This window comes from Electrona antarctica (genome assembly GCF_951216825.1).
Source record: "Electrona antarctica genome assembly, chromosome: 4".
NCBI lineage: Eukaryota > Metazoa > Chordata > Actinopteri > Myctophiformes > Myctophidae > Electrona > Electrona antarctica.
The window spans coordinates 30981675-30995721 of NC_136809.1; the positions used below are offsets into that span (position 1 = coordinate 30981675).

General features: G+C 43.4%; 1 protein-coding gene across 1 annotated transcript; it reads left to right on the top strand.

The window, feature by feature from the left end:
- The first annotated feature begins 501 nt into the window (after positions 1-501).
- Positions 502-12940, top strand: dcaf15 (DDB1 and CUL4 associated factor 15). The gene is made up of 13 exons (XM_079500093.1): positions 502-630; positions 1307-1404; positions 1856-1994; positions 2274-2380; positions 2962-3107; positions 3737-3895; positions 4211-4861; positions 8494-8585; positions 9310-9432; positions 9699-9781; positions 10269-10373; positions 12006-12121; positions 12287-12940. Exons 1-13 carry the CDS (start codon positions 535-537, stop codon positions 12340-12342), a joined length of 1971 nt encoding a protein of 656 aa, XP_079356219.1. The 5' UTR covers positions 502-534; the 3' UTR covers positions 12343-12940.
- The last annotated feature ends 1107 nt before the right edge of the window (positions 12941-14047 follow it).

Below are 14047 nucleotides of genomic sequence, written 5' to 3' on the forward strand. Positions count from 1 at the left end.
TATCCCGGAGTTAAATGTATTTTCTATTTACTAAAGAGCTGGAGTGATTGACTACAATGGAAAGATATGGTTTAAAACAGTGGTTCTCAACGTGGGGTCCAGTTGATCTACAGTACATGTCATAGACCATGCATAGAGGTATGACTATAAAGGAATTCTGGATGAAATTACCATATTGGACCAACTCATCTAAATGTATTTAGATTGAGGTCCCAGAGAAAATGAAATATATAATATTTTATATAATCAAATTGTGGTGTGTGTGTGTGTGTATATATATATATAGTCTTGGATATTATCAAATTGGTAGACATTGAAATTAAAGATGGAGAGAAACCCCAAACACTGAGAAACCTAAGTGAGAAACCATAGAGTGATAAAAGGAGAAACTCGTTTAAGGACCACTTCCTGTCTCCCTCACCTTTTGGGTTTGATTGACGGGCCTCTGAGCCAGTGAAAGAGTGGATATATTGTGACCGTGAGCCAATCGGGAGGGCCTTGTATGTATGGACAGAAAACAGTTCAGAGTGGGAGATGGCGCCCAGCTCGAAATCTGAGAAGGACGACAACAAACAGAAAACGCAAAGAAAGCATAAAGACCATGTCGTCAAGCTTCTCACGCGTGGAAAGGTATGGGGCAACCGACGAAGTCTTGCGGTGTGTAAGAAAGACGGGACGAGACGAGAGAACAGTATGAATAATTGCTGTACGAGTTTCTTACTGCAAGCCTTCTGTCCTTACCTGGGGCTAGCCAGGCTAGCCGGCTAATTAATTAGCAGCATATAACTTAAAGGCCATCGTCGGAACGTCCATTAGTCCTGTGGGTTCGCCCAACCCGTTAGTAAGGTAATTCATTAGTGACAGGGAATGTTTGAACTATATTACGCTCTCTGCCTACGTTGCCTTGGTTTGCTACTTCTAGCTAACCAGCTAGCCACCAAGCTGGCAGACCCATCATACTGTTCATACACACTGAATAGAACTGGTTGATGTTAGCTTAAAAGCTTAGCTAGCGAGTGACATGGATGTTGGTGACATTAGGCTGCAGATAACCAGTCGGATCCACTGGATAATTTTCTTCATCCATTATCATTTGTTACTGAGTGACTTCTAAGTAAACATACAGCAAACCTATTTGTTTTATGCTACTGTTGGTCTGTGAAGGGTTGTTGAAGGATATTGTGTGTCCATGCAGATGTCAGAGTCTCATGCCCACATATCATTGACCAGAGTTGTTGGTTTCAGTGACTGTCATTCCATCCTACAGTGCATCTCTCATGGCTCACTCTTTCCACGTGTTCCACAGCTGTCAGGCCAGTTTTCACAACGCCTTTTCAGGAAACTACCACCCCGTGTGTGTGTCCCCTTGAAGAACATAGTCAGCGAAGAGTTTCTTAGAGCAGGGTAAGTGTGTGTGTGTGTTCTAATGGAAAATACCAGTTGATTACTGGCTTTATATGCCAGTGGGAATGGGTGATTTAATTAGCATGGGGTTTCCCAGAGTGGCCAGACCTACTTTGACTTCATAACGGTCCTATCTTGGCCTTACATGAAGCATTGCGAACTTCAGGTATGGTAGAAAAAAACAAATGAGCAATTTAACTCATTTGTGTTTTTTTCCTCTGACATATGCATGGAAATCAGAAATTCAGAAGCGCAAGTGCCATTAAATATCTGCTGTATAGCATTAAACAGTTTAATTGGAACTATTTGATAAATCAAGAAGGTCATGTGTCATAGCATTACCTTGATGTGTTTATGAGCCTGCTAGTAGTCACCACTGACTGAGTCTTTATTATGTGGTACCTGGTGCCTGTGTTACTAAAAATGCACAACGTCACCTCTCTGTTTCCAGACACATTTTTCTTGGGTTTACCAAATGTGGCCGCTACGTTCTGTCGTACACCAGTGACTGGGGAGAGGACGATGATTTCTCTTTCTATACCTATCATCTGTATTGGTGGGAGTTTAACTTGCACAGCAGACTTAAACAGGTAATCTATTTTATTTTTGCATGCTACCTGGTGCAAAAATACCCAATATCAGTTTTGCTATCATTTTACCTTTACAAGATAGAATTCAAGCATTCTTTCAAATTTGCGAGGGGGTTCTTAAGACAACATTTTTAAGATGAGTGCGTGTGATAAATATAACACAGAGGGGACATACTAACTTGAGATAGAATGTCCTGCTGAATTGTATTTTAGTACTACTGGCATGTCCTTTTTCTCATATATGCTTGCCTCTCTTTTTTCCCCTGACTTTCTATCCAGGTCCATCATGTGCGGCTATTTGCAGGGGAGGACATTTACAGTGACCTGTATCTTACTGTGTGTGAGTGGCCCAATGATGACTCCAAAATTGTCATCTTTGGCTTCAAGTAAGAGAAAACACCAGATTCATACTAACAATGACTGTCCTGTAAAGAAAATGCAATTATTTGTCTGTGGATTGACAACTAATTTGAGGGAGATAAATGGGCCGTGTGTGTCTGACATAGACCACATTTGGCGTCAATGTTGAACAGAAAACCGGGCAGGAAGGATGATAATTGTGATTGCATGTAATCCTACTGGCTGGGGCGGCACCTGTCAGCGAAGAGTGTTGGCCATATATGGCCAGACCTCATCAAACCCTGTACACTCAAGACACTACCCCCGCTGCCACCCTTAAATCTCCATATATATGGAGCTGACTTGTTCTGACATTCCATATGTTGATCCGACCTCATCAAACTCTGTACACTGAAGACACGCTCCATATACGGCCAGTAAAGAATTAATTCCATTTGTTGATGTGACCCCCCTATGCCAAAGCGCCAGCACTCGCCCAGCAGTCTGCCGTCACCCAGACGGATGCATGCACACTGCACGCGACCTCGCCCTCAGGGCGTCTTACTGGTGTAAGTTAAGTAACAAATAAAACCCTTCTTGATAATTGCTTGCCCCTCTCTGCCTCCAGTGCACGCAGCACCAGCACACCTCTGATTCACCTGATGATGAGTGATGAGAACAACAGAGACATCTACATCACCATTGCTTCTAAGCCTCCTTCTAAATCCTGCTCTCGCTGCTGTCCTGTCCCCTCAGCCACGACCATACGCACAGGTAAACCACACACTAGGCAGTCATCTCTGTTTACCTGTTGTCATTGTCTGAGATGGCCAATGACTCGCCCTTATATTATATTATGTTAGTTAAAAATATAGGACTCTTTCACTTTCAGATAAAATAAACATAAAAAAAAAGAAAATGATAAAAAGTAATGGAAAAATCATGGCCCTCTCACACATTAGAAAGGACATTCTAATGTTTGAAGGATCTGTGATTTTTTCTTTTTTATATTTCTTTTTTATGTTTATTTTATTTGAAAGTGAATTATCCCTTTAATAAATACAGATGTTTGTGGCTTCACCATGCTGCAGAGGCTACTAAGCTGTCACCTGATGTGGCCTGTTACTGTTATCAGCAAAGGTCTGCACCAGACCCCCATTGTTAAGGTTTTCTGTAATAACTCATCGGCAACTAGTGAACATCTCTAAAATTGTTTATACATAATGTCATCAATCGGCAGTTCAGCACAACCCAAAAACACCTAAAAACATTACACCTGCGGAATTGAAGTTGTGCGTGCTTCAGAGGGAGATACAGGACACCATTTTGTGATGTGTTTGTTTTAACCAACATGGAGTGAAGTTTATGTTATAAATTTGTCTATCTCTGTGCTGTCTGTCCAGGTGGTGAATGTCTGGAGCATGGCTATGTGCTCAACAGCAGGTACCAGGTGGTTTACCCCTTCCCCACCTTCCAGCCAGCCTTCCAGCTGAAAAAAGACCAGGTCATCCTGTTAAACACCAGCTACTCACTGATGGCCTGTGGCATCGCCCTCTGCACGGGTAACACACACACACACACACACACACACACACACACACACACACACACACACACACACACACACACACACACACACACACACTAGTGATGTACTTGTCTTCAGGCTGCATAAATATAGTTTAAGCACTTTAAAAAATAAAGTGAATAAACATTTGAATTACAATTGTTTTTTTTTGCTGTTGTGGTTAGGGTGGTTAGCTTTATATTACAACAGGAGTTGTAGTGAATATTGGCAATATCTGTGTGGCCACTGCACAGGGCCATCATCATTTATAATTCAAATTTCTCATCTATATATTTTGTTTCTCCTGCAGGTGAACAGAGCCAGTCATCTCAGATACTATACACCAAGAGAGCAGCACCATCATCAGGTCAACCCTCTGCTTCCACCTCCATCTCGTCCCCTCCATCTTCCTCTTCTACTTCCACACTACCTCAGGGATCCCCCGAAGGCAGACATCCGTCCAACAGACCAGGGCCGTCCCCCTTGTCTCCTGGCCAGGCTCAGGCGGCCGCACGGGCCAGGGAGTTTGCTGCCGACCTCTTCCGACGGGCACAGGGAGGAGCAAGGGACACAGAGAGGGATGGAGAGAGGAGGGCACCAGATGGTGACAGAGGGAGAAGAGAGGCAGGGAGAGTCCCAGAGGACAGAGGGACAAGTGGCGAGACACAGGTCGAGGAGAAGGAGGACGAGGGAGAGGAGGACTGTAAAGGGAGGAGGGAGAAGGAGGGGAGGCGGACGGGTTTACCACAGCCTTCAACATCAGGAGCCGGGAGCCAGGCTTCTTTGCCCCCCCACTCGGAGCAGGTGATGTCGCCCGCTGCCTCATCCTCATCTTCGTCCCCGCCAACCCCACCCTCATCCTCGTCTCAAGACGCAAGTCTCAGCGAGCCTGGCTACGTCAACTACACCCGCCTACACTACCGCCTCCCACAGCCAGGGGCAGCAGAGCAAGATGCTGGAGGTAAGGGGTGTGTGTGGGAGAGAAAGGAGAAGGACTGAGCGATGGCGCCGGTGGCCTACTCATAGACATATAAACGTAGACGCCTCTTCCGGCTCTGGGCTGTCTGTATCTCAACGGAAGGCAACATGGAGGCAACGGGAGGTAATGGCGATGCGTGATTTTATTGACAAGCTTTCCCGAGATTCCTTGCGAAGCATATAGGGGAAGCAAAATGGAAGAACGGTAGGCAAATCGGAGGCACATGCCTTCAATATTCCGCTTGACTTCCTCCTGTTGCAGACAGGTCGCTCCAACGAACTGCAGCGACCAATGAGGCATCTATAAGTTTTAATATCTATGGGCCTACTGGTTAACTCTCGTACCATCATAGGCTCTGATGCAGCCTGACAGCGAGATGTGGATTTGATTCCCGACTCCCGAGCCTGACAGACCGTTGCTGCGTGTAATTCCCAGACTCTTTCCCTGGGCCCTGTCATATCCCCACTGTACTATAAATAGAAGGCAGAAAAGCCTTCATACAGTATATCTCCACTGTACTATAAATACAAGGCAGAAAAGCCTTCATATATACAGTATATGAAAGAAGAAAAAGAGAGAAAGTCAGGCAATCAGAGGTTGTCTTAGGCTAGCTATTTTGTATCCGTCTAAGCTTAGTGAATGATGAGGGTGGTGTTCTGTCTGTCTAGGTTTGAAGTCGATTGGCAAGACAGTGTCTGCGTTATGCCCTGGACAGATACACAGTACACACCCACAGGTTTTGGGAATTAGTAGATGGATATAACATTACACATTAGAGTGAATGCAGTGAAAGCGATTAGTGCCTTTTTTTTTAAAAACAATGATTTGGCCATTTTGGCCTTTCTATTTGCATAGTACAATATAGATCGACAAGAAACAACTTAAAGGTGAGAGACAGGGTGTGACATGCAGCAAAGGTCATCGGGTCAGTCCCTCAGCCTAATTTATGCTCTGCAGCATGAAGGTGCTGTGCGCAGAGAACGGCTGAGAATAGCAGACTTATTTTAAACCTTCAAGTTTCCTGTCATTAAGTCCAGTTTTGACACCAATGTGTCCAAAATTAAACAGCAAATGTCAAATACAGATTTTTATTCAATATAGGTTTTTGATTTAATTTAGTTAAACTGCAGAACAGCAGGTTCACACATTTGGCAATGTTTTAATGTTTTTACCCCCCTCATATCCCCCCCCCCCATTTGAGAAACGCTGGTCTCTACTAGTCTAGGACCTAGACTAGTAGACCCTAGACTCTAGGTTATGTGGTAGGAATGGGCAATGAATTGGTAATCACATTGGTATCGGCCGATATTGGCCTTAAAATTATAACGGTATCTAATTGAATAATATCGGTTTTAGCGGCAATTTTATTATAGAATTATTATGTTGCCAATAAAGAAATGGAAATGTGAGTACTTTGTCCGCCATTTACTACATTTTTGGATGTGCTACCAAACGATAACTTCATGTATACTGGATTTGGCTTCAGCACTCCACTGAAAACCATTGCTGCGCAACCTCTTTTTCTCATTTAACTTAATTCAAACTGTTTATATTGGGATATGGGCCAACATTTCAATAACGGTGCATCCCTAGTTTTGGAATAAAGAGGCATTGCTTTTTCAAATTAATTTAGTAGGCAGGTGGCCGACGGGCACGTACATGTCTAGTATTTTTAATACAGAATGAGATCATATCGACAAGTTATATCGGTTATCGTCCATAACAGCAATGAACTAGAAAGGTCGCAATTTTAAAAAATTGCAAAGTGTGGTTGCCGCAGTGGCTTACATATGCCCCTCCCACTGATATTGCCAGCCAATTACAATGTCGCGTCAAAAATCATGTTTTTGCGACAAACGGTTACATTTCTCGCATTTGCGGCGCCCCCTATGGATGAAAATAGAATTGCTTTTGGTACTTGGTTGATTCAACCACCCGCGACATGTGATTCAAATTTGGGATGGATTGGACATTCCGTTCGTGATTTATGGCATTTTTTGTGATATAGGCCCCTCCTACTAACTTCGGACGACGATTACGGCCGAACGATACGCACTACCAAAATTCTGCAGTTGGTGTTTTAATCGGATGGGTCCCGAGATCATGTGTGCCGATTTTTGTGAGATTTGGACAACATATGTAGGAGGAGGAGCTAAAAGTGTGTTTTGGATAAAATTCAAAATGGCGGAAAATCTATCATGACGCAAATGGGCGTGGCCTATATGAGGAGATGCGTCATGACCCAAGGAAATCAGGGAAAAAATAATTTGATTTTACGACCCACGGTTCAAGAGTTATAAGCCAAAACGTAAAGTGGGCTGTTATAGCGCCACCATGAGGCCGACCGATAACATTATAAGTTGATTAATTTTAGTAATTATTATGAACCTACCCTCCAAGTTTTGTAACTATAGTGCTTACAGTCTCTGAGGAAAAAATACTTGAATGTGACAAAATGCGAAAAATCGCATTTTCCCATTCATGTCAATGGGGAAATTCTATTCACTAATAAATTCATATCAATTAAACTATACAACATTTCTCTTAAAAAAATACAAGCACAACCTTCCCGATGAAGCCGGTCAATTTGAGATATGGCTCAAGTGCGTACAGTCAAAACTGTGGGAGGAGTAGCACATTAAAAAAAAGACTAATCCAGGTAAATAAAGAATAAAGTGTTACAATTACAATAGTCTGGTTGCCCTTTAGGGCAACCACACTAATTATATCGGTACATCCCTATTCAGGGTTTCCTGCAGGAAAAATCTTTGGCATGGTGCTGGGCACGGGGTGCCCAGCATCATGCTGGGAATTTAATTAATTAATTAATTAATTTGATTAATTAATTAATTAATTTGATTAATTAATTAATTTGATTAATAAATTAAGATTAATTTGAATTATTGCTCTTGTATTGCTATTGGAGGCACTGGGGAGGTACTGCATGGGGAGGCACTGGTGGGCACTGGGCAGACACTGGGGAGGCACTGGGGGGACACTGGGGAGGCACTTAGTGGGGCACTGGGGAGGCACTGGGGAGGCACTCAGTGGTAGCCTGGTTAATAAACCAGACCGAATCAGCCGTTGGCAAAACAAAATTGCCTACCAGCGGATTACGGTCTGGCGAGGCTCAGTTGCACGCCTCTTTCCTACAACCGAGAACAGGTCGGACCAATCGGGACACGGTATGCAATATGGGCGGGCTTTGGTACAGTGACGTTCAATGCTTGAGACTTTTGACTGACAGTAGCTCTGACCAATTGCGTCAAAGAGAAAATGTTTGAACCCGCCCCCCGGGAAATTAAATCCAAGTGGAGCCAGCCCAGACTAATATACCGCGACAGTGTTGTGTGATATTAGTCTGGCTTATTAGCCAGGCTAACTCAGTGGGACACTGGGGAGGCACTGGGCAGACACTGGGGAGGCACTGGGGAGGCACTCAGTGGGACACTGGGGAGGCACTGGGCAGACACTGGGGAGGCACATAATGTCATGTTGCTCTTGCTCTGTGTCTGTCTAGGACGGTTATGTGGATGATAAGGTGATGTTGCTCTGTGTCTGTCTAGGTTATGTGGATGTCGATGATAAGGTGATGTTGCTCTGTGTGTCTCTAGGTTATGTGGATGATAAGGTGCAGCTGCCATTCACTGTCACAGATCTGAAGGGAAGGAACCTGCAGTTGGTCACTGGTTCACATAACGGACAGGTGTGTGTTTGTTTCAAAACATCTCTGCACTTAAAGGAATACGATACTGTTGATTCTGTATGTCTCGTCATACATATATGCTCCAAGCTATACTATTGTCATACTATCACACTACTATATCATACTAACAATATAGTAATAAAGCATTTCGGCTTTATAGGAAATTAGGAATCTAAATCAATGTTGCGTACACAAGACATTTTCAACTAGAACAAGTGCTCCTCAGAACACAGGTCTCTGCCAGGTCAGGTAGGTTATTGTGGCGTTTATAATAGGCCGATGTGAAAAGGGTGCCATGTCTTCTTTCACAGCAATCGGACGCTTCATTCATGATTTGAGGCATTTTGTTCTCAACATCGACCTGCTGGTGGCAGTTCCTTGGCCTAGTGGGAATTTTGTTCCTGCTAACTTTGGAATCCAATCTTAGCCAATTGGGATAGAATATGGGAATTTGGACAGCACCGTGGTGATCACATGACTATCTGAGGTGTACAGATTTGCGTGATCTTTGGACAAAATCTGTAGGAGTAATATCACAATGTGTAGCAAAAACCGGCCTCATGGTTGCGCTATGACAGGCCCATCTGAAAAAGTCCACTCGCACTCCCTGGGTCCCCAGGGAGTGTGTGTGCACAGTTTGGCAGTGACGGGGCCATCAATGCCTGAGATTAGCTGTACACTGATGATGTTGGAGAGCTGTGATGTTGTCTGTCATCTATTGCAGAGTGTGTGTGTGGAGCAGTTGACACTGGACTTTGAGTATCTTATAAATGAGGTGATCAGGAGTGATGCTGCCTGGGCCCCTCAGTTCTGCTCCTTCAGCGACTATGATGTTGTTATACTGGAGGTAAACTAATACGCACACAAACACTGTGTGTGTGTGTGTGTGTGTGTGTGTGTGTGTGTGTGTGTGTGTGTGTGTGTGTGTGTGTGTGTGTGTGTGTGTGTGTGTGTGTGTGTGTGTGTGTGTGTGTGTGTGTGTGTGTGTGTGTGTGTGTGTGTGTGTGTGTGTGTGTGTGTGTGTGTGTGTGTGTGTGTGTGTGTGTGTGTGTGCGCGCGCGTGCTATATTGTACACACACTGTATATATTATTAAAAGTGGTTTGTGTATTAGGTGTGTCCTGAGACCAACAAGGTGATGATCAACATTGGCCTGCTTTTGTTGGCCTTTTCCAACTCTGAAGAGGAGCACTGCAGGTACCCCACCTCACCCTACTGTTGAACACTTTGCACAGAGAAGAGTAGTTGATGAGAACATTTTGGTTCAGGGGAGAAGTGGTTGCACTGCATTTGGAGTTATTTACAGTCATTGTTTAAGTTTATTTGCTACTTTGCCATTATTTCACATTCCCTGCCGGTGATGGAAATCTCCGTCAAGTCTAAACTGACGCTTCACTGATGATGACTTAGACTTGACTCAGTCATGTGGCCTTCAGTGGTTTATGATAGATTGCACTCTTCGCCAATGTATGAATGGTTCTAGGTTGCCAAGCAAACAGATACAACCAGAAATGAACCGGAATCTATCGTCAACCATGTATCGTATCGCTGTTAAAATGTATCGTTACACTCCTATTGTCTTCCATTACCTCTTGATAGCTTTATTTGGCCCTGGTCATCTGTATGGTACATTACTCTGTTCTGCAATCCTCTCTAGGTGTTGACGCATTCTCTTTGTCACCAGGCCCAACACTTACCACTCCAACCTGCAGGTCAGCTGGGACCTTAACACTGGCATGTGTTGTACCATTGGGGTCGGTGACCTCACAGAAGTCAAAGGTCAAACGAGGTGAGCAGCAGTTATTACTGTCAACTAGGCATGTCGTGGTGCTAGAATTTCCCTGCCGTTTACACTTGGCTTCTCACCACCGGTAGTGGAAGTAAGCTCACCGTACCGTAAGTCCAATGCAGCTTTAACTCAATGTTGGAAGACCTGTCTACACCAAGCGAAATCTGACACCATGCAGCTTATGTCGCTCAGCTCCACCCCATTGCAGAGCAGCACTTCTCTATCATAATAATAATAATAATAATTGTACCACCTGTTATCTGTATCTATTATCTCTAAGTACTGATAACCTGCTTATCAGAACATGGGTGGCACATGAAAATGAACTAAAGTGGTTTTATAGGGTACACAAGAAAAGAAAATCACACCCGTGAGTGAGTGGTGCAACTCACTCACGGGTGTGAGTGGTGCAACTCCGTGTGGGGGTCCCCGGAACATCAAGACCCCCAGGAACGCGCCCACGTCCGAAATGGTTTAGAAATGACAGAGTTACGGTGTGGGGGTCCCTGTACTGTACTGTCACTGTACTGTATTGTCACACCCGAAATCATCATATACAGTTAATGTGTGTTGGGCTGCGCAACAGTGACAAAGTGGTGGTGAAAACCAACCAAACGCTATGTTCGTGCTCGGAGACAGCCAGGGACACACATGGCTGTCTATAGGAGTGGTTGCACCACTCAAAAATGGCTCCAATGGTGTGACGTCATTGAAAATCCAAAGACAATGTGCACAGACTGCACACGCGCAAACTTTAGCGAATAGGCTCTATGCACAGCAACAATTTTGGACAGAACACACACAGGAGCAATGCTTTTTATGTGAATTCAACAAGAACGAACGGAAGAGGTGAAAAATTTGGAGTTTATGAAATCAGAAATCATCTGAGCCTGCATATTTTGCGTGGAAATATACGATTATGGACCCCCGCATAATCTGTGCCATTTGGCTGATTATGAATGAATTGAATTTGAATTATTTCTGCACAGACTAAATTGGTTTCTTTATTGGTCTTTCTTGGATGAGATTAATACTGTGTGTGTATACCAGGGTTCCCTAATTAGTTTTCCCCAAGGGCCAAATTCTGCCTAGGGTACCAAGCCAAGGGCCACAACGTGTGTAGTATCATCGGTAACACCTGAAGGAAGTAGGGAAGGGTCTCTGAAGTAGGAAGTGTTATCCTGTGTGCATATAGGTATATAGGTATCTAGGTTTTTATATCTGTGGTTGCCACCCTGCTTTTTCAATGCAAAATGCCAACATGGCCACCGTGTGAATATGGTCTATTCAAATTTCAAGTCCTCAGAACCGAGGAAGAATTGAAGCCAAATCGACATGCTGGCCGATCATTGGTACTGCAGCTGGGTCCAGGCACATGAACGAGCGATACAATGGAGCTCGTACTCCTTATCGGCGGTGCTCTTTTATGACTCAGAAGGGGTGAAAGGGGAGTATGCGCTGGGTGAGAAACTCCATGCGAGTGGATGGGAGGGAATTTCCAGTGCCATGTCTATTATTTTTAACTATGGGTCTATTAGGTTGAGCATCAGAGCCCAGGTTGTACGTGCCCCAACCACTCAGTTTTGAGGCGCCCAATCTAATTCAAGGTCACTCTGTGTCTTCCCCACTCAGTGGAAGTGTTTGGAGTTCTTACAGGAAGTCCTGTGTGAATACAGTGATGAAGTGGCTAGTTCCTGAGAACAGCTCCCGATACATCAACCGCATGACTAATGAAGCTCTGCACAAAGGTGAGTTTACACACACACACACACACACACACACACACACACACACACACACACACACACACACACACACACACACACACACACATTCTGATAACTAATTTAAGGGTTTGTAGTGATAATGAAGATGTGTGATTCAACCCCCCCCCCCCCTGCTCTGATCTGTAGGCTCTTCCCTGCAAGTGTTGGCAGACAGTGACCGATGCACCTGGATTGTGTTATGAAGGAGAGTGATCATTTGCATAATATCATAACAGAGTAAAAAATAAATAAAAAGAACGAAAAGAAAAGATACACATACACTGCCTCATCTTAAGTGCAGAACGTAACTTTCTTCAGCAAACCTGCTAATATTTCTCATTTTGATAGTTTGTTATTTCACCTGTGACATCTTCAATATGTCCAATTGAGCAAAATATAGTTAAGATTTGGAAACGATTTGTTTCCTTTCCAAGTTTTCAGTTGTTTTGTAATTGTGTACTGTATTACATAACTGCGTCTGTCAACCAAGAGCTGGACTGAACAAATGTTTTTTTTTATACATAAATGTGTGCAGTTACACTCGTGTGAGCGTGTCTTCTGTGTATTTCACTGTGTGCAACTCTGAATTTCATCGAGCACGAGTGTCTGTCAGGGTGAGTGTGTGTATTGTGCATGTTTTATTATATGAAGGTGTGGTCTCAGAGATTCTGCTGGTCCTGGACTGCTCTGGACTGGTTCAGTCCTATACAAGGTACATGGAGGAGAATGACCCATTGCTACCCACATCATCAAGCTGTATGGTCATGGGATATTTTTTTATAAAATAAAATGTTGAAATAGTTTGGCCGTTTCTGGTTGACTTTTTCCTGAACTGTGTGGAGTGACATTTTGGTATATTATGAACAGTATCTATGGTTGATGCCCAATGGCAAGAATGCAACACACACATAATGTGTCAGCTTGGAAAGGATCTAAGCACTGGCTTTGAAAGCAGCACGTGGGCCCTTTCTAAAATGTTCTTTGTGGTATGTGCTTTAAGTAATACTGTAAAAATTAGCTACTTAATATTCTACCTGAATCCCCTCCAACCTTTTAAAAAAATAATTTGTTTTTAGTGGTCTAGTAAAATATTCTAATTCATTGGGATAGGATTTTTTGATTTTCATGAGATGTACGCCATAATCATCAAGATTAAAACAAAAGGTTTTAAATACTTCACTTTATGCACAATGAATTCAGAATGGGGTGCACTTAGTTTAGACTAGTCATTGGTTAGACATGGGTTAAGGTTAGGTTTAGGTGTGCTGCCCCGTGGGAGGTTAGGGTGAGGGTTTTGTAGGACAAACCAATGACTAGTCTAAACCAAGTACTGTCTAAACTAAGTACTGCACCTGTCTCCACACACACACGCACAATATATATATATATATGGGTGCAGTACTTAGTTTTGGGTTCATTTCACTTTGTTTATCTCATTATAAATCACCCAGTGATGCCAACCGCAGCTGGTACCAATCGTATTGTAAGTGTTGCTGATTGATTAGTATGAGTAAATTAATAAATACTTTTAAGCTTTGGAGCTTAATCCACTGTGTGGACCTTATCTTGTCTATGAGCGTCAACCAACCATAACATCTCTGTAGCCCAATCAGTTCCTATGTGTAGGGACTGCATGAACGATACTAAAAAGATTGAGTTAAGGACAAACCATCCCCCATTCTGATGGGTCCCTGACTGACTAACCAGCAGGCTCCTTCTGCCCTTGTTCCTCCATGGTTGGTTCTGCCTTATGGTTTATGTTGAATTTGCTAAAACATCATTTTTGCCCAGTCACTATGCTGCACCTGGGATGTTCCTTTTTTATTAACACCAATTTTTAAATAAGAATTGAATACACATTAAAACTAGGGATGTCCCGAGGCTGATACACTTTTTTCGCTTCCGATC